Genomic DNA, 20,926 nt, shown 5'->3' with positions numbered 1-20,926 from the left:
AAGGCTGTTGTGAATAGCCCTGTACCATGTGATCTCTGTGATTATTCACAGATTCCACACATAGTAAGCAATGATGTCAGGAAGTGAAATCTTGCTCACTACTCTTCATGTGATCACTGATTGGCCAATCAGTGATCACATGATCGGGACCTCACACAGAGGTCCCGTACAACAATCAGGAGCGTGCACAAGCAGGGACCCGGCCACCCGCCCCTGCACTGCTCCCATCCAGCTGTTTATATACATGGGCAGGACAGGAAGTGGTTAAAAAGATTATTATAAAAAAAAAAAAAAACATGTTATACTTACATGCTCTGTGTAATGGTTTAGCACAGAGCAGCCCCGATCCTCATCTTTTTTTGTTGTTGTAATTCCTTTATTTTTTATTTATGTAAGCAGACGCTTCATGGTACAATATATGCAGGAATATAATGACAAATGGCATGTAAATAATCAAGCCGGGAATGTCCTTAAGTAAACTGGAAATAATATATATCAAACAGGAACAAGAAAGGAAAAAATCATAGGCGGGACTAATAATCCTCATCTCTTTGGGTCCCCCGCCGGCGGTCCTGGCTCCTTATTTCCTGCTGAGTGCCCACAAATAGCAAGCCTCTTGCTATGGGGGCACTCGAACAGGCTCGCTCCTGAGCCATGCCATTGTCCATTTACACTCAGAGCGGTGCGCAGCCCCGGCCCCTGCTCTCTCCTCATTGGCTCGCTGGCTGTGATTGCTGTGTGAGTCAATGAGGAGGGAGAGACACGGGACAGCCACTGCTCTCATGCACATCCCTGGATCAAGATGGGGCTCAGGTAAGTTTAGGGGAGATGGGGGGGGTGAATGGGGGTCCTTGTCTATTCATACCCAGAGAGTGGCTCAGCCCCGCCCCCTGCTATCACCTCATTGGCTCACTGGCTGTGATTGACAACAGCAGGAGCTAATGGCTCCCACTTCTGTGTGAGTCAATGAGGAGAGAGAGACACGGGAGAGCCGCTGCTCTCATGCACATCCTTGGATCAAGATGGGGCTCAGGTAAGTTTAGGGGAAATGGAAGGGGGGGGGTGAATGGGGGCCGTTGTCTATTCACACCCAGAGTGTGGCTCAGCCCCGCCTTGCTCTCACCTCAATGGCTCACTAGCTGTGATTGACAACAGCAGGAGCTAATGGCTCCTACTGCTGTGTGAGTCAATGAGGAGGGAGAGACACGGGACAGCTGCTCTGTCATGCACATTGCTGGATCAAGATGGGGCTCAGGTAAGTTTAGGGGGATGGGAGGGTGAATGGGGGTCGTTGTCTATTCACACCCAGTGTGTGGCTCAGCCTCGCCCCCTGCTCTCACCTCATTGGCTCACTGGTTGTGATTGACAGCAGCAGGAGCTAATGGCTCCCACTGCTGTGTGAGTCAATGAGGAGAGAGAGACACGGGAGAGCCGCTGCTCTCATGCACATCGCTGGCTTAAGATAGTGCTCAGGTAAGTTTAGGGGGGACGGGGGAGCTGCACCCAAAAGGTTTTCCATCTTAACGAATAGGAGGATTGCAGCTAAAGCTGATTTTTATATTTTGAAGCACGTTGGGCAATTCATGATTGTAATCCGGGAGCTCTGCTTCAAGCGTCACACTTCTGAAAATGTCAAATCACCGAACTAGAAGAAGGGGGAAAAATATCAAAGCGACAAACTAAAAAGAAGAAAAAAGAAGAATAGAAACAACAGGAAGACTGTAGGTGGCTACAAGGAACATTTACATCATATATATTTCCACCACAACTTGCAGCGGGCAGCCTATAGGAGACACCGCCGGGTATACACTAGTAGAATTTTGTTTGAAATGTTTCATTTTAAGAACGTTTGTGGGGGAGGGGAGGCTGAAATCGATGTCTGTTCTCGATTGCAGTGACAAGAAAATTCAAAGGAGAGAGATGAACATTTTTTCTTGAATGAACAAATACCCAGCAATGAATGTACTTTCAGTCTGAGAAATTACAGTCATTCCCTAATCAAATGTTAAAGTAAGTAAACTAAATTTCAAATTATTTGTCAAATCAATGAACGTACCAAGAGTTTTTGTGCAAATGTACATTTGAATATTCGTATAAACCAGGGGTCTCCAAACGTTCTAAACAAAGGGCCAGTATACTGTCCTTCAGACTTTGTGGGTGCCGGACTGGGGCCAGTGGGAGTAGAAAATGTCCTGGTGTCAGTGGGACTAAACACTGCCTCATCATTGGTGTCAGTGGTAGGAATAGGGTCCCATTGTCATTAGGATGCATTGTGCACCCTCATTAGTGGCATTGGAAGGACATATGCCCAATTGTTGGTGTCATTGGAAGGAATTGTGCCCCCTCATTAGTGTCATTGGAAGAACATATGCCCAATTGTTGGTGTCAATCTGAGGACACATGCCCAATTGTTGGTGTCATTGGGAGGAATTGTGCCCCATCATTAGTGTCATTGGAAGGACATATGCCCAATTGTTGGTGTCAATCTGAGGACACATGCCCAATTGTTGGTGTCATTGGGAGGAATTGTGCCCCATCATTAGTGTCATTGGAAGAACATATGCCCAATTGTTGGTGTCATTAGGAGGAATTGTGCCCCTTCATTGGTATCAGTGGTAGGGCATATGCCCAATTGTTGGTGTCATTGGAAGGAATTGTGCCCCCTCATTAGTGTCATTGGAAGAACATATGCCCAATTGTTGGTGTCATTAGGAGGAATTGTACCCCATCATTAGTGTCATTAGGAGGAATTGTGCCCCATCATTACTGTCATTAGGAGGAATTGTGCCCCTTCATTGGTTTCAGTGGGAGGGCATACGCCCAATTGTTGGTGTCATTAGAAGGAATTGTGCCCCCTCATTAGTGTCATTGGAAGAACATATGCCCAATTGTTGGTGTCAATAGGAGGATACATGCCCAATTGTTGGTGTCATTAGGAGGAATTGTGCCCCACCATTACTGTCATTAGGAGAAATTGTGCACCTTCATTGGTTTCAGTGGGAGGGCATACGCCCAATTGTTGGTGTCATTAGGAGGAATTGTGCCCCTTCATTGGTTCAGTGGGAGGGCATATGCCCAATTGTTGGTGTCAATGGAAGGAATTGTGCCCCCTAATTAGTGTAATTGGAAGGACACATGCCCAATTGTTGGTGTCAATAGGAGAAATTGTGCCCCATCATTAGTGTCATTAGGAAGAATTGTGTCCGTTCATTGGTATCAGTGGTAGGGCATATGCCCAATTGTTGGTGTCATTGGGAAGAACTGTGCCCCCTCATTAGTGTCATTAGGAGGAATTGTGCCCCTTCATTGGTATCAGTGGGAGAGCATATGCCCAATTGATGGAGTCATTGGAAGGAATTGTGCCCCCTCATTAGCGTCATTGGAAGAATACATGCCCAATTGTTGGTGTCATTGGGAGGAATTGTGCTCCATCATTAGTGTCATTAGGAGGAAGTGTGTCCCTTCATTGGTATCAGTGGGACAGCATATTCCCAATTGAAAGATTGGGGGTCTATTAGACCCCAGATCTCTCCTATGCCCTAAAAGAATTTGATCATACCAAGATCGGTGTGATCAAATGCTTTCAAGATTTAAAAATGGTGCGGTTTACTTCCAGGGAGAGCTCATTGGAGACCTTCTGGGCCGCCATGGGTTTCGGGTTCTCCGGCGGGTGGTGGAAGGGAGGTAGGCGACCCCTTCTGCCACCTATAAAAACAATCCAGCAGCTAATTGGCCACTCAGATGGACTCATCACCTGGAATACCACTTGAAACCCGTAACATACAAGTGGTTATACTGATAGCAGGCTGTATGCTTGGCTCTAGATCCTGCTGTGTACCAGTGTAGTATTTGCCACACACAATCAATCACCGCAGTCCACAATAAAGACACACAGAGAATTGTACGCCTAGTAACTCACGCAGACCCTGAGAGCATCCGGTTCACATCTCACCATCTCCATGCCGTTCTTCTTCATGCGCCGACAGGACTTCAGGTAAGTGCGGATGCGCTTTCTGGCGCGTTCCTGGAATTCTGGGAACTGACGGCTGCATGACTCGATGATCGCCTGTATCTTTTCCTTGGGCTGCTTGGAGATGGGGACCATGCGGTCCAGATTCTCGTCCACGAAGAGGCGCACAAACATCTGATGTTTAGTAAATGGAAAAACGCCACATATTAGGACAGCTGACACCGGTGGGCATTCCACTGTTACAGAAGAACATCACCAAGTGCTATAAGTTTCTTTAATGGCCACATAACTAACACTAATGCATTTTTTATTTTTTTTTAAACAATTACGAGTCTTTAAGAAAAATAGGATTTTGATACTCACCATAAAACCCTTTTCTTGGAGTCTGCTGAATGAGAAAGGAAGACTTTAACCTTCAGGTTTTACTGCTCCTACAGGAGGACTTGACATTGGCAAACAAAAACTGTAGGCTAGCCCAGGATAGCCACTTCTACTACCTCTATGCCTCAGGTTTTCACCAAAGCAGTAGCCTGATCATAAACACAAAGGGAAGGGACCTCTGTCTCTCAATGGACCCTAAGAAAATTATATTCTGGTGAGTGCAAAAGCCGTATTTTCTTTCTTGTTCATTGAGGGATACAGGAAGATTTGAACCTTCAGGGTGTCCAAAGGCAGTCCAACAGAGGGGTGGGCAACAGAGAAAACCAATGTTAGCAGACCCAAGAGAACTGGGGACTGCCTGCAGCTCAGCGCTGTCTGAAGGACCTTACACCATCAGCTGGCATAAGATAAGAAGGAAACATCCAACTGGTATAATTTAGTGACTGTGTGAATAGAAGTCCAGATGACAGTCTTGAACATCTGGTAAATAGTTATTTAATGCCAAGAAGCCCTCACAGATCTAGTAGAGTGCAAATGGAAAATGTAGAATCCAATCTTGAGATGGTGGATGATGGTCTTTCCAAGCTACTTAGAGATGGTGGAACAAGAAGCCAGTGTACCCTTTAAGGGTTGATGCAGAAGGACAAAAAAGGAATCGGTCGTTCTGAGATAGACTCTCATAGCCTGAACCATATTCAAACAATGGAGGGAAATTTTCTTTTTGGTGAACCGAAGACATCAGAAGAACAGCAGGATGAGCTCCTGGCTGAGGTGAAAGGCAGAAATACTTTTGGCAAGAAGAGTCTCAACACCACCTTGTCTCTATGCAAAATCATAAAGGGTTCTTTGTAGGATAAAGCCCCCAGCTCAGACATTTGTCTCACAGAGGTGAAGGCTACTATGAAAACCACCTTGTGGGTGAGATTGGAGAGAGGAATGTCTGTAAGGGATCCAAATAGCAGTTTCAGCAAGTCAAAGAGAATCAGATTCAGGTCATATGGAGTCAGCAAGGAACTGACAGGAGAGCCTACACGGAAGAACCTGGTGAAAAATTTTAACCAAAGCTTGAGACTCCAACGGCCTCTGAAACAGAAATGAAATGGAAGAAACCTGACCTTTAATTGTGCTGAGCATCAAAAGCTGATCCCAGAGGAGAGAAGAGGATTTGGCCCACAGAGAAACCCCTGTGGTAGAAGCCCCAAAACTCATACCAAGTAAAGTAAGCCTTCCATGTCTAAAGATAGATTTTGTGTTCAGTAGACTTTCCCCCCCCTGGAACACCTAAAGTTGTACGGACAACTACCGCAGGTCTAGGCACTGCTGAATGTGGAAATCAGCCTGCCAATCATCTAGGCCTGAAATAATCATGGCTGACAAGGCTGTGATGTTCTGCCCCTGCACAAGATTTGCTTTATCTGTCACATACCTTGGTTGGAGGCCAAGTTGACGAGTGGGCTTCCCTTACGGCTCTGGTCCAAGCACCCCTAAAGGTTGTGACAGAGGTACAAGGCTCAAAGCAGCACAGGTGCCGGTAGCTTGGTAGCAGGTGACTGCCAGGAACAAAGACATTGTCAGGGTTGGCCTGGGCATACATGGTGAGGCAGAGCGAGATCCAGTAGCAGGCCGAGGTCAGCACCAGGGAATCCAAAATCCACAGAGCAAGGTCAGGGACTAGCTGGGTCAGCAGCAGGAGATCAATCAGCATAAGCAGGAACACAGGTCACTGGAATGCTGAAGAATTTCCACTGATTAGCACACACTAGGGTTTCCTTTAAATCAGCAGTTTGGTGACTATGCGCATAGCTGTGTGTGCCAATGCGTGTGGACATGTGCATTGATATGCGTTGGCCCACACAGATGGCCCTACGTGTCAGTGCACACTTGATACTAGCCTGAGGTTAACTGTGTGCTGGTACATGTGCACGAGAATTAGCTGCATGGCAGTGAGCATTAGCATTAGCTGTGAGAGCATTGGTCCTCTGACACTACCTCTCTAGCAACAGAAAGACTTCTGCTTCCTCCATGATGGCGGATGTACACGTTTCTTTGTCCAGATGAATCCAAACTAAATGACCTTCCAGCATGATGGTCCAACACTACAGGAACAGCCAAAAAACTTGACGCTCTACAATGTTGTTCGGGTGATGAGATTTTAATCACGACCAAATCCCCTGAGCTGAAAAGGTACTCAGGACTCTTCCCTATCCTAACAGGCTAGAGTCCAGTCTTACAGAAGACTGGAAGAAAGGAATAGCTAGTTCAGAGGCAGGTTCCTGAAACACCAAGCCAGGGACAACCTGGTCCTCTGCATCAACAAAACTGGTCTGTCCAGAGGCCGCAGCAAATTGTCCCATGACAACAGAATGTTGTGGTGCAATGTCTGGAGTAAAAATGGGCAAAGTGAACTGCCCCAAAGAAGGCTACCATCAGTTCCAAGGTGCATCAGGGCTATTAACAGGGCCAGCACCTTAGTGAACATCCAAGGTGAAGACTAGAGGTCAAAGAGTAGGGCCACATCTTGTAGTGTAGGGGTCCTTTGACAAAGTGTAGGAAATGATGAAGTACTGGAAAGGTGGGGACATGTAAGTAAGCATCTTTGATGTCCAAGGAAGTCAGATAGTCCCCCTGGTGAAGGAAGGTAATGACAGATTTGGTGGATTCCATTCAGAGTTTCTGGACCCAAATATTCAGAGCCCTGAAATCCAAGATGGGGCACCTTTGGTTTTGGGGACAACAACCAGATTGTTGAGTTTAACTCCTGAAACCATTTTGAAATGGGGAAATGACAATTTGATCCAGAAGGACGAAGAGGGCATGATGGAGGTCTGCTAGCCTGTGCAGAGACACAGGAAGGTTGGGGGTGAAAAACCAAGAGGGGTGCAGGGATCAAAATTCCAGTTTGCAGCCCCGGAACAACACCTCCCGCATGCAGGAAATGTAAGCTGTCCAAGTGAACACAAAGGTCAATTCACGCTCTACCCACTCTGAAAATTGTTGGAACCATTTTGAAAAGGGGGAATGACAATTAGATCCAGGAGGCCGAAGAGGGCATGATGGAGGTCTGCTAGCCTGCGCAGAGGCTCAGGAAGGTTGGTGGTGAAAAACCAAGAGGGGTGCAGGGATCAAAAATTCAGTTTGCAGTCCTGGAAGTGAACACAAGGGTCAGTTCACGCTCTCCCCACTCTGAAAATTGGGGGCACACCTTTATGCAGAGGAAGGCATGGCAAACATGGAGTATCAGGCCTTGGGGAGCCAAGTTTGGAGGGTCTAGATGAGAAAGATGAGGGACCGGAGAAACAAATGAGACATTTCTTAACAGTCAGAGAAGGAGAAGACTTTGCAGTCCGTTCCTTAGGATTCTTTGCCTGTTGGGCACCAGGTGCATCCCAGTGGTGTCAAGTTCCGGTCCAAAGAGACATTGTCTCCTGAAGGCCATGCAGATCTGTTTCTTTTCTCAAAGGTTCCGCAGTCCAGAACTTTAGCCAAAAAGCTGAACTAACATGAACGCACATACGAGAGTCCCGCAAAATGTCACTGGCATCTGATCCTCACATTTAATCAACAAGGGATCAACCTCAGCTGTGGCTAGATCACTTTTAAGAGGTTTTTGGTTTAACAAAGTAAGGTCAAAGCCAATATCAAGTGCCAGGCAAGATTCGCCAGCAAGGAAAAAGCTCCAGAAAGAGCTTTAGCTGTTTATTGGTTGGGTCATTAAAGGCCATTCTCCACCATAATACGGTAGTCACCTTGTTTAAGGCGAGGCACTGCCAGATCCACACACACCAATTCTATAAAAAGTGCTCATAAAACAGATACAAGTCTAACAAGCGTTCCTCCTCTTGTAGGTGGCAGCATAACCCAAAAGTTCAAGACTTCCTGTGTCCCTCAATGGATGAAAAAGAAATGTATGTTTCAACTGGCTTTGTGTGAGACACTTGCAGCCCCAGTACAGCAGAACTCAGACTGGAAAGAAGAGAAGCAGCATAAGGAAGCAACCAGTTGTGTTGCAGTGCTCATGTGCTAAAAAGGGACATGTTGATAGAAGAAGAGAGCAGAGTTACAGAGAGATGAGCTCTTCAGTCTTCTGCTTCTCCTGAAAGCGGAGTTCCACTTGCCCTGTCAAAAAATAAAAGTCAGCAGCTACAAAAACTGTAGCTGCTGACTTTTATAAAACAGCCACTTACCTGTACCTCGGTCCCGTGGTGTGTCCCCCGCAGCCTGTTTCACCGGCCGTCCTGTATTCCAGGAGGCCGGCATCTTCAGTGTGGGCACCCGGCTGTGATAGCTTGTGGCTTCACAGCCGTGTACCCACTGGGCATGTGCGAGTAGCACTGCACTTCATGAATGGTCCTGTAGTCTCCTGGGACAGGTCATGTGTTCCAAAAGACTACAGGGAGGGAGGACACCCTCCGCTTCTGATCGCCTAGGCCCGCCCCCCAAAGGTGCCAATCCTTAATGGGGAGCGAGGGAGCAGTCCTTAAAGCGGAACTTCCCCTTTTGGGTGGAGATCTGCTTTAAGCTATCCAGTCACAAGCTGGGAAGGGACAAGACCTTTAATTGCTACTGAAATGCACCAGAGAAAAATCTGGTGTCCTTCCCTCGCATGCAGGGCTGTGCTGAGTGGCAGAGTTGTGTAAACGTAAGGACTGGATGGAAAGAGATAAATATCTTTTGCAGGTAAACAGCTCCAATAAATGTATTCTCATCTGTGTATTTACCTGTCTTCTGGAATTCAGCTTTTTAAAGTGGAGCTTCACTCTCTCAATCAACACTGATGATTTTTACTCCATATGCTGCTAGCATCAATAAATAGATAGGAAGGTATATTATATTTTCTTGTTTAAAACTGTTTTTTTTACAATTCTTCAGTTACTTCCTGGTTTCTGGCCTAGACCAATGAGGTCATACATCCCATGAGTCTTCAAAAGGGGAGGAGGGGTTTCGTCAGCTAAGCATGCCCTCCTGCCTAACTAAGGGCAGATGGAATCCAGGAAGTAAATGCTACATGAATCATCTGCCCTTACTTAAGATGGCCATGGAACTTTCCAAGCAAAATAAAGCATGGAGACATGGATGGATGGGGGAGTTTGCTATGAATATCAAAAATGAATGACATAGTGTTTTTGGTTTGTGCTGCTCAGATGCAGTGTAGATCCATTTTAAGGAACAGAAAATGATTAAATATTTTCTATTGCCGCTAACCTGAAGTCTCCATACAGGAAACTCACATTAAAAGCTTTCAGACGTTCAGGGTCCAGCCCCTCCGTGTCTGTGATGCGGTCGTTATCTTCGTGGTCGTCGTCATCATCGTCATCCACAGCCGCAGCTCTGCCCACCGACAGGTCCTCTGCGCAGCCACTTACTTCTGTCACTTCTGTCTTGATGGAGTCGTAACTTCCTGAGCTGTATGGAGGGGACTGACAACAATAAAAAAAAAAAGGAGGGGGGGGGGGTGTCAGTAAATTGTCCAGTGATTGACACCATTGCCATTACAGGTGGAAATTATTATTATTATTATTATTATTATTATTATTATTATACAGTATTTATAAAGCGCCAATAGTTCGCTCAGCGCTGTACATTACAAAGGGGGACAGAATATGTGACAGAACAATACCAATACAATGCAAAACATGAGGGGATCGAGGGCCCTGCTCTTTGGAGCTTACAATCTAGGAGGGAGGGGATGGTGGCACAGGAGGAGATAGCTGTGGGGGATGGAGTGGTAGGAAGAGTGGAGGAGGTCAGCAAGTTAGCAGGGGGTGGGGTAGGCTTCCCTGAAGAGATGGGTTTTCAGGATGCGCCTAAAGGAGAGGAGAGTAGGTGATAATCTGATGGGTTGGGGCAGGGAGTTCCAGAGGATGGGTGACACCCTGGAGAAGTCCAGGAGGCGGGCATGGGAGGAGACCAGGGAACTAGAGAGAAGGAGGTCTTGTGAGGAGCGGAGTGTGCGTGTTGGGTGGTACTTGGATATTAGGTCGGTGATGTAGATTGGGGCAGTATGGTGGACAGCTTTGTACGTCAGTGTTAGGATTTTGAAATTTAACAATGTTTAATAAGAAGGTTCTAGTGTATTTCAGAAGGGTGAGCATTGCTGAAATACCCAGCCAGACCCAAGAGCCATCTGACCCTGGATGACGCCCGATGACAGACCTTGGATGTAAAGGGCTCCATTCGCACCTTATCAAACTGTCATCCAGCCCACACCTCCTCTTCAACTTTTTGGTGGAGTTATCCTATAAAGGTGCACCTCTTCTGTGACGGGAGTCACTTTGGGTGGGGGGCCCATGGAACCCAGCTTACTTTGGAGAGGTGGGGAGACGCCTGTCTCAGCTCCCCATATCCCTCTTATGTGTAAGTCACCCTGTGCCTGTTAGGGGTACAGGGTGATCTGTCCTGATATTGGGGTGGGGGGTTGTTGATTGTTTAATGCCATGTGGTTGCATTCCATTGTTCTATTGTGTGTCTTGGTTGGGAACAAACTATTATGGGATATATGTGTTTGTGTATTGGCTTGGTGGGGGGTGTCTCCAGCAGCCCTCCCTCCTGATGGGACTGTCTGTTGGTGTGTCTCTGGTTACTAAAGGTAGATTGCCCCGCCCTGTATCATTATGCAGGGAGGGGGGACTGTCCCCTTGAATGTATATATCTTGTATCTGTGTTAAAATAAAGTAGTCTATTTCCTGGATTACTTCAAGACTGGTGTCGTCTAGTCTTGTATGGTCAGCTGTGGTGTCTGTGGTCGGTGTTCGGACGGAAGTACCCAAGTGCAGTCTGGGGACGGTTCCGTTACATCTTTCTTCCCCACAAAGAAGATGAACCTACCTCAGAGGTGGCTTTCAGGGCATATTTTCCTCGGCTCCTCAGGGCCTCAGTGTCGGATGGATATGGCGGGACCCCCAGGGAAGGCCGGACTTTGTCACTGAGGTTGATGGGCTGCTCTTCCGATGTGGTGGTCTGTTCCAGGGCTGGAGCAGGGGGGTTCCCATTCATGTCAGGTAGCGGAGTGGGAGTGGTGGATGGGTTGGTTACAGAAAAGGGGTTCCCGTTGCAGCTCTCTGAGGAAGACTCATCTGAATGAGACAAAGCGAGATCAACAATCGTTAAAATATTTCCCCTTAAAGGGATCCAGTCATACCTGGAATTATACAAGAAGCTATACAGAGACCGGGAAAACTGGAGGTCAGAGGTCATCTACAGAGTTCTGAACACTCAGAAGCTGGAAGACGGTGATCAATCTTCTTTACAATACAATCCGTAAGATTTGTATCCAATTAGTCGGGTGCTTGTACACTGACCTACATTCCTTTTCACCTTTATGGCGCTGCATTTTGCTCTACTCTCCTTTCCACTGCCCACTTTTACGCTTTGTCTGCAGTGCAGCTCACAGGAGCCTCAGAAGAGAAGCAGGAAAAACCGGAAGTCTGTCATCACCAAGTCTCTGTGCATCTCTATGCATTGCAAGTAGAACATGGCTGGTGGGAGGGGCTAGTCACCAGGGCGCTGTACATAGCTTCTTGAAAACATCATAGCACCCTGCCTTAGTATTCCTCCCAAGAGCCCTCAGTTCTGATGCAAGCAGTGGGTGGGCTCTTAGGAGGAGATATGCAAAATACCTTGATGGGTGGGTGCAGTGGTGTATTTAGGTTTTGTGCTGCCCTAGGCAACACAAAAATCGGCACCCCCCCCCCCTTGCAGGGAGAACCTGACATTGACCAGGAACACCCCAGCCCCCCACCAGAGTGAAACAGGAAGATAAAAGGTAGCCAACACGCAGGGCCAGAACAAGTAGTGGGCGGGAGGGGCAGCTGCCCCGGGCACAACGTCTTACTGTAGGGATGGATGGGGGCGCCTTCCCTCTGTTACAAGCAGTGGTGTATTTAGGTTTTGTGCTGCCCTAGGCAAATCAAAAATCAGCACCCCCCCCCCCCCGCCGCTCAGAGAAAAGCTGACATTGACAAAGAACACCCCTGCCCCCCACCAGAGAGAGCCTTCCACTACCACTGCCCCCCGTACACCAGCCTCCATCCCCCATGGCGAGAGAAAGACACTCACCTTCACAGCTCCCGACATCCCCAGGAACAAGAGTTGGGCTGTGCATACACCGTCATGAAACCCACAGCCTCTCTCGGAACCCACCAGGTCCCCATGCCACGTGTCATCCCTTCTTCCGAGGGGCAGTGCTGCCCCCCCCCGAAAGATGCTGCCCTAGGCAAATGCCTTGTTTGCCTTGTGGTAAATACACCCCTGGGAGGGGGTCAGTTTGGAGGAGTGGGCAGTCCTAGGCAGGTTGTGATGCCGAGCCTCCATGATTGAAAAAACTGAAATCCAAAGAATGAAAGGGTTGGACCAGGGACAGTCAAGCTGGGGATGAATGGGCTAGAATATGCTGGAGGTCCTCCAGTCAGGAAATGAGGTCTGACTGACTTTCTGCAGCTTCTAATGCACATTGTGAGAAGCTCACAGTGTGCAGTGAAATCAGAAGAAGCCGTTTCAGTCCAGGAGAGGAGCCGCTACACCTGTGCAAGACTGAAGGGGAGGAGCCGGTACACCTGTGCAAGACTGAAGGGGAGGAGCCGGTACACCTGTGCAAGACTGAAGGGGAGGAGCCGGTACACCTGTGCAAGACTGAAGGGGAGGCGCCAGTACACCTGTGCAAGACTGAAGGGGAGGAGCCGGTACACCTGTGCAAGACTGAAGGGGAGGCACCGGTACACCTGTGCAAGACTGAAGGGGAGGAGCCTGTACACCTGTGCAAGACTGAAGGGGAGGAGCCAGTACACCTGTGCAAGACTGAAGGGGAGGCGCCGGTACACCTGTGCAAGACTGAAGGGGAGGAGCCGGTACACCTGTGCAAGACTGAAGGGGAGGAGCCGGTACACCTGTGCAAGACTGAAGGGGAGGAGCCGGTACACCTGTGCAAGACTGAAGGGGAGGAGCCGGTACACCTGTGCAAGACTGAAGGGGAGGAGCCGGTACACCTGTGCAAGACTGAAGGGGAGGAGCCAGTACACCTGTGCAAGACTGAAGGGGAGGAGCCGGTACACCTGTGCAAGACTGAAGGGGAGGCGCCAGTACACCTGTGCAAGACTGAAGGGGAGGAGCCAGTACACCTGTGCAAGACTGAAGGGGAGGCACCGGTACACCTGTGCAAGACTGAAGGGGAGGAGCCTGTACACCTGTGCAAGACTGAAGGGGAGGAGCCAGTACACCTGTGCAAGACTGAAGGGGAGGCGCCGGTACACCTGTGCAAGACTGAAGGGGAGGAGCCGGTACACCTGTGCAAGACTGAAGGGGAGGAGCCGGTACACCTGTGCAAGACTGAAGGGGAGGAGCCGGTACACCTGTGCAAGACTGAAGGGGAGGAGCCGGTACACCTGTGCAAGACTGAAGGGGAGGCGCCAGTACACCTGTGCAAGACTGAAGGGGAGGAGCCAGTACACCTGTGCAAGACTGAAGGGGAGGCACCGGTACACCTGTGCAAGACTGAAGGGGAGGAGCTGGTACACCTGTGCAAGACTGAAGGGGAGGCGCCGGTACACCTGTGCAAGACTGAAGGGGAGGCGCCGGTACACCTGTGCAAGACTGAAGGGGAGGAGCCGGTACACCTGTGCAAGACTGAAGGGGAGGAGCCGATACATCTGTGCAAGACTGAAGGGGAGACGCCAGTACACCTGTGCAAGACTGAAGGGGAGGAGCCAGTACACCTGTGCAAGACTGAAGGGGAGGCGCTGGTACACCTGTGCAAGACTGAAGGGGAGGAGCCGGTACACCTGTGCAAGACTGAAGGGGAGGAGCCGGTACACCTGTGCAAGACTGAAGGGGAGGAGCCGGTACACCTGTGCAAGACTGAAGGGGAGGAGCAGGTACACCTGTGCAAGACTGAAGGGGAGGAGCCGGTACACCTGTGCAAGACTGTACTTGTCTACATCCCCTTAACCAGGAGCTCTGATGTCTGAGACTGTTATGCATCCTCAGGAGCTGGGAGACAGTGCAAGAGGGCAGCAGATTTTTCTCTGCAAAATGCATTTCAAACAGAATATTCAGAGTTCTGCACTAACCCGGACAAGACTGGTTCTCTTGGAAGATTTCCATGCATCCTCCGCTTCTCTCCAGAGGCTGCTGTGAGCCGGATCTGTGTGCACAGATCCAGGGAAATGCTAAAACACTGAGCGGGGCCAGAAGAGTCAGGAAAAGTCAAGAACGAATTAGATGACAATGAGAAAATGAATCCCGCAGGAAATGAAAGCGCAAGGCCCGCACGTTGTGGAGCTCACCAATAGACCTCCCAAGAGAGAAGAGACTGGTTTGAGGATTTAGCCTCCACCAAGCAGGGAATTGGTTTTAGGGACTGACCCTTTAAGCCAGTGAAGATGAAGGGCGCAGAAGCGTTGTCACTGATCCAGCAGAGAGGAAATGATTCCTTTTAGGTAATGGGACCTGTCTGCAGACAGAGGGACCAAATCTGCCTGGAGACTGGGCACGCGTGGAGCTCTCATCAGATTAGGGCCGCCTCGTTTGCTGCAAAGCCTCATTCCTCTTCCGAGGGAATTTAGCTAATTCTGGAATGGAAGGACAGCGGATTATTTCCGAGAGCCGGAGAACGTCCGAGATCCAAGGAGAAAGAAGGAAGGAAAACAAGGGGGAGGGGAAATCCTGGAGAACACACAAGAAAAATGCCATCTCACACCTACGGTGCGCCATCTGAGCTGGTTGGAGAATCCAAGTAGAGGGCCGCTGACTGTGCGCCCCAAGCCACGTATGTCAGAGGTGTGCATGGGTAACATTCGTGGCCCAATATGGAATGTCAGGGGAAGGCACCAGAAAAGAATATCTACAAATAAAGGTGGAGTAATATTCTTCAGAACAAACTTGAGAGCCAGGAGACCATGTGTTCAGAAGGAGGTCAGCAATGGCAGCTCTCCGATTCTATCATGCTGGGCTTCCTTTAAAAATACTTTGTCCAATCAAATCTCTAGAAAGCTCAATCCTGATATTGTTAGTACTCACCTTCCCGGAGCTCCCCCACCAAGTCATTCCTCGGGGTCACACTCTGTCCTTGTCAGAGGGTACTGGAGCTTGCACAAGGTTGATGTCAACCCCTCCGTCTCATGTGACAGTGTGAGGATCTGGGGATTGGCCACTCAGCCTTGAGAACTACCCCCTAGGAGGAAATCACAGTCTAGCCCATACCCCCTAGGAGGAAATCACATGCTAGCCCATACCCCCTAGGAGGAAATCACATGCTAGCCCATACCCCCTAGGAGGAAATCACATGCTAGCCCATACCCCCTAGGAGGAAATCACATGCTAGCCCATACCCCCTAGGAGGAAATCACAGTCTAGCCCAGCAATGGGCAAACTACGGCCCGCGGGCCGTATATGGCCCAGCGGACCTTTTAATCCGGCCCGCGGAGCGTGCTAAAAAAAAACACAGCCAGGGCAGGCAAACATTGGCTGTCAGGATGTGTGTAGGCGGGGCAGCGTGACGAACGTGAAGGGAGCTAGGCTCCTCTCACAGTCCACCCTGAAGACCGGAACGGCGCGGGAACACGGCGAGAGGAACGCGCGGAGCAAAGGTAAGTGAATTGACACATGGGGGACTTGGCTTACTACTTGGGGGGGAATAGTACTGTGGGGGATGAAATACTATATGAGGGATGAATTAATATGGGGAATGAATTACTATATGGGGAATGAATTACTATAGGGGGGATGAATTACTATATGGGGGATGAATTACTATAGGGGGGATGAATTACTATAGGGGGGATGAATTACTATAGGGGGGATGAATTACTATATGGGGGATGAATTACTATATGGGGGATGAATTACTATGGGGGATGAATTACTATGGGGGATGAATTACTATATGGGGGATTAATTACTATGGGGGATGAATTACTATACGGGGGATGAATTACTATACGGGGGATGAATTACTATATGGGGGATGAATTACTATGGGGGATGAATTACTATGGGGGATGAATTACTATCTACTCTTGGTCCGGCCCCCGGGTCCAATATATGAACCCATTGCGGCCCTCAAGTCAAAAAGTTTGCCCACCCCTGGTCTAGCCCATACCCCCTAGGAGGAAATCACAGTCTAGCCCAGGGGTGGGCAAACTTTTTGACTTGAGGGCCGCAATGGGTTCATATATTGGACCCGGGGGCCGGACCAAGAGTAGATAGTAATTCATCCCCCATATAGTAATTCATCCCCCATATAGTAATTCATCCCCCATAGTAATTCATCCCCCATATAGTAATTCATCCCCCATAGTAATTAATCCCCCATATAGTAATTCATCCCCCATAGTAATTAATCCCCCATATAGTAATTAATCCCCCATATAGTAATTCATCCCCACAGTAATTCATCCCCCATATAGTAATTCATCCCCCATATAGTAATTCATCCCCCATAGTAATTCATCCCCCATATAGTAATTCATCCCTTATATAGTAATTCATCCCCCATATAGTAATTCATCCCCCATATAGTAATTAATCCCCCATATAGTAATTCATCCCCCATAGTAATTCATCCCCCATATAGTAATTCATCCCCCATATAGTAATTCATCCCCCATAGTAATTCATCCCCATATAGTAATTCATCCCCCATATAGTAATTCATCCCCCATATAGTAATTCATCCCCCATATAGTAATTCATCCCCCATAGTAATTCATCCCCCATAGTAATTCATCCCCCTATAGTAATTCATCCCCCATAGTAATTCATCCCCCCTATAGTAATTCATCCCTCCTATAGTAATTCATCTCCCCTATAGTAATTCATCCCCCATAGTAATTCATCCCCCATATAGTAATTCATCCCCCATATTAATTCATCCCCCCTATAGTAATTCATCCCCCATATAGTAATTCATCCCCCATAGTAATTCATCCCCCCTATAGTAATTCATCCCCCCTATAGTAATTCATCCCCCCTATAGTAATTCATCCCCCATATTAATTCATCCCTCATATAGTATTTCATCCCCCACAGTACTATTCCCCCCCAAGTAGTAAGTCCCCCTGTGTCAATTCACTTACCTTTGCTCCGCGCGTTCCTCTCGCCGTGTTCCCGCGCCGTTCCGGTCTTCAGGGCGGACTGTGAGAGGAGCCTAGCTCCCTTCACGTTCGTCACGCTGCCCCGCCTACACACATCCTGACAGCCAATGTTTGCCTGCCCTAGCTGTGTTTTTTTTTAGCACGCTCCACGGGCCGGATTAAAAGGTCCGCCAGGCCGTAGTTTGCCCATTGCTGTACTAGCCCATACCCCCTAGGAGGAGATCACACACTAGCCCATACCCCCTAGGAGGAGATCACATACTAGCCCATACCCCCTAGGAGGAAATCACATACTAGCCCATACCCCCTAGGAGGAGATCACATACTAGCCCATACCCCCTAGGAGGAGATCACATACTAGCCCATACCCCCTAGGAGGAGATCACATGCTAGCCCATACCCCCTAGGAGGAAGTCACATACTAGCCCATACCCCCTAGGAGGAAATCACATACTAGCCCATACCCCCTAGGAGGAGATCACATACTAGCCCATACCCCCTAGGAGGAGATCACATACTAGCCCATACCCCCTAGGAGGAGATCACATGCTAGCCCACACCCCCTAGGAGGAGATCACATGCTAGCCCACACCCCCTAGGAGGAGATCACATACTAGCCCATACCCCAAAGGAGGAGATCACATACTAGCCCATACCCCCTAGGAGGAAGTCACATGCTTGTCCATACCCCTAGGAGGAAGTCACATGCTTGCCCATGCCCAAAAGAATCAGCTACTTAACAAAGGTACTGACAGCCCAGTGAAGGGAAGTATAAACGGGTGGTTGGGGAGCTTCTAAATGACGGGCACTTTGCTCTGAATTGGAAAATCAACAGAAACTCCTTTAAGGCGACTTCAACATTTTGCCCAAAAAAATAATAAAAGAACTCACTGCAAAAAGCAAAAATGTACTTATTATTGACTGCACTGGAGCCAGCAAGCCATTGTAGCCATGATGGGCCACATGTGCAATGCTCTGGCTCAGACTCTTCCTCCAGCTCCGAGGTACAGATCATCCGCTGGAAGACGTGTCAATGGACTGACCTCATGGCACTTGTGCCCCATTGGAAACTATGAGTCCCCCTGCCCTGCCGGAGTCATAACTGGGAATCACAGGCAGAAGGAAGGACTTAGTGTCCCCAGCTCTGCTGCATTGTGTCCTTGGAAATGAATATATAATGATTCTGACTATATCAAGTGCATGAAATACACAACCCCCCCCCCCCCGGACTCCAGTCTGCAAGGAATGCATTAAATACAAATCTGATCATTTCATGTCACCGTTGTCATATTGTCTGATAATGATCACAGCCTGACTTGTAGTGAGAAAAGATTTCATTTCCTGCCGATGACACCCCGTGTGACACCCTCAGCACCACCCTACACAGTGTGAGGACGCAGCAAGGGACCGCTGTACTGAGCCATAGGACTGTGTGTAATAGATGGATACAGGTCACCAGGACTGTGTGTAATACATGGATACAGGTCACCAGGACTGTGTGTAATAGATGGATACAGGTCACCAGGACTGTGTGTAATAGACGGATACAGGTCACCAGGACTGTGTGTAATACATGGATACAGGTCACCAGGACTGTGTGTAATAGACGGATACAGGTCACCAGGACTGTGTGTAATAGACGGATACAGGTCACCAGGACTGTGTGTAATACATGGATACAGGTCACCAGGACTGTGTGTAATAGATGGATACAGGTCACCAGGACTGTGTGTAATAGATGGATACAGGTCACCAGGACTGTGTGTAATAGACGGATACAGGTCACCAGGACTGTGTGTAATACATGGATACAGGTCACCAGGACTGTGTGTAATACATGGATACAGGTCACCAGGACTGTGTGTAATACATGGATACAGGTCACCAGGACTGTGTGTAATACATGGATACAGGTCACCAGGACTGTGTGTAATAGACGGATACAGGTCACCAGGACTGTGTGTAATGGATGGATACAGGTCACCAGGACTGTGTGTAATAGACGGATACAGGTCACCAGGACTGTGTGTAATAGATGGATACAGGTCACCAGGACTGTGTGTAATAGACGGATACAGGTCACCAGGACTGTGTGTAATACATGGATACAGGTCACCAGGACTGTGTGTAATAGACGGATACAGGTCACCAGGACTGTGTGTAATAGACGGATACAGGTCACCAGGACTGTGTGTAATACATGGATACAGGTCACCAGGACTGTGTGTAATAGATGGATACAGGTCACCAGGACTGTGTGTAATAGATGGATACAGGTCACCAGGACTGTGTGTAATAGACGGATACAGGTCACCAGGACTGTGTGTAATACATGGATACAGGTCACCAGGACTGTGTGTAATACATGGATACAGGTCACCAGGACTGTGTGTAATACATGGATACAGGTCACCAGGACTGTGTGTAATACATGGATACAGGTCACCAGGACTGTGTGTAATAGACGGATACAGGTCACCAGGACTGTGTGTAATGGATGGATACAGGTCACCAGGACTGTGTGTAATAGACGGATACAGGTCACCAGGACTGTGTGTAATGGATGGATACAGGTCACCAGGACTGTGTGTAATGGATGGATACAGGTCACCAGGACTGTGTGTAATAGACGGATACAGGTCACCAGGACTGTGTGTAATGGATGAATACAGGTCACCAGGACTGTGTGTAATGGATGGATACAGGTCACCAGGACTGTGTGTAATAGATGGATACAGGTCACCAGGACTGTGTGTAATGGATGGATACAGGTCACCAGGACTGTGTGTAATAGATGGATACAGGTCACCAGGACTGTGTGTAATACATGGATACAGGTCACCAGGACAGAGGGGTCACTATGGGTGTGTGTGGAGTATACAGGAGGGTCTTGTGTACATGTATGTGTCCCAGCGTGTGGATCCGTGTGTGTGGCCTGCAGATCTGCACCAGCCGGGCTGGCAGTGGCAGGAGACCTTCCCCTCCCCCATTTCCTTCTTTCACAGAATCTCAGTTGATCTTACCAGGATTAAGCTGTATTATCCCTGCCAGTCACACTGTACACATCCCCCCCCCAGCCGGACCCCCACTGCGCCAGATGACACCAAACTGACAATGTCACCGTACTGTACCCTGCTGGGCACAAGACACGGCAAGACACACGGCACGCTCTATTCTCTACACAATCACGTCTACTGCACCCAACTTTCCCCCCCCACACACTGCACCCCACTCCCCCCCCGCACACTACACCCCACTGCCTCCCCTACTCCACTGCACCCCACTCCCCCCCACACACTCCACTCCACTGCCTCCCCTACTCCACTGCACCCTACTCCCCCCCACACACTCCACTCCACTGCATCCCCTACTCCACTGCACCCAACTCCCCCCCCCCCACACACACACACTGCACCCCACTGCCTCTCCTACTCCACTCCACTGGCTTCCCCCGACACACACTGCACCTCACTACCACCCCCCCTCCCCC

General features: G+C 48.9%; 1 protein-coding gene across 3 annotated transcripts in view; it reads right to left on the bottom strand.

Moving 5' to 3' along the window:
- The window catches only part of NOL4L (nucleolar protein 4 like), a 49,841-nt gene that overhangs the window by 13,160 nt on the left and 15,755 nt on the right, over positions 1–20,926 (bottom strand). For all 3 annotated transcript variants that reach the window (XM_089665553.1, XM_089665556.1, XM_089665554.1), the window contains exons 3-5: positions 11,177–11,424; positions 9,580–9,768; positions 3,953–4,144 (exon numbers count right to left, since the gene is read on the bottom strand). In XM_089665553.1, the coding sequence (XP_089521679.1) occupies positions 3,953–4,144; positions 9,580–9,768; positions 11,177–11,424 (629 nt within the window). The remainder of the gene's footprint in view (positions 1–3,952; positions 4,145–9,579; positions 9,769–11,176; positions 11,425–20,926) is intronic.

The sequence above is a fragment of the Staurois parvus genome, unplaced genomic scaffold, assembly GCF_062004578.1.
Source record: "Staurois parvus isolate SC_StPar_1 unplaced genomic scaffold, SC_StPar_1.0 ptg002240l, whole genome shotgun sequence".
Lineage (NCBI taxonomy): Eukaryota > Metazoa > Chordata > Amphibia > Anura > Ranidae > Staurois > Staurois parvus.
Note: the sequence above shows the minus strand (reverse complement) of the source record. Positions and strands in the feature narration are given on the sequence as shown.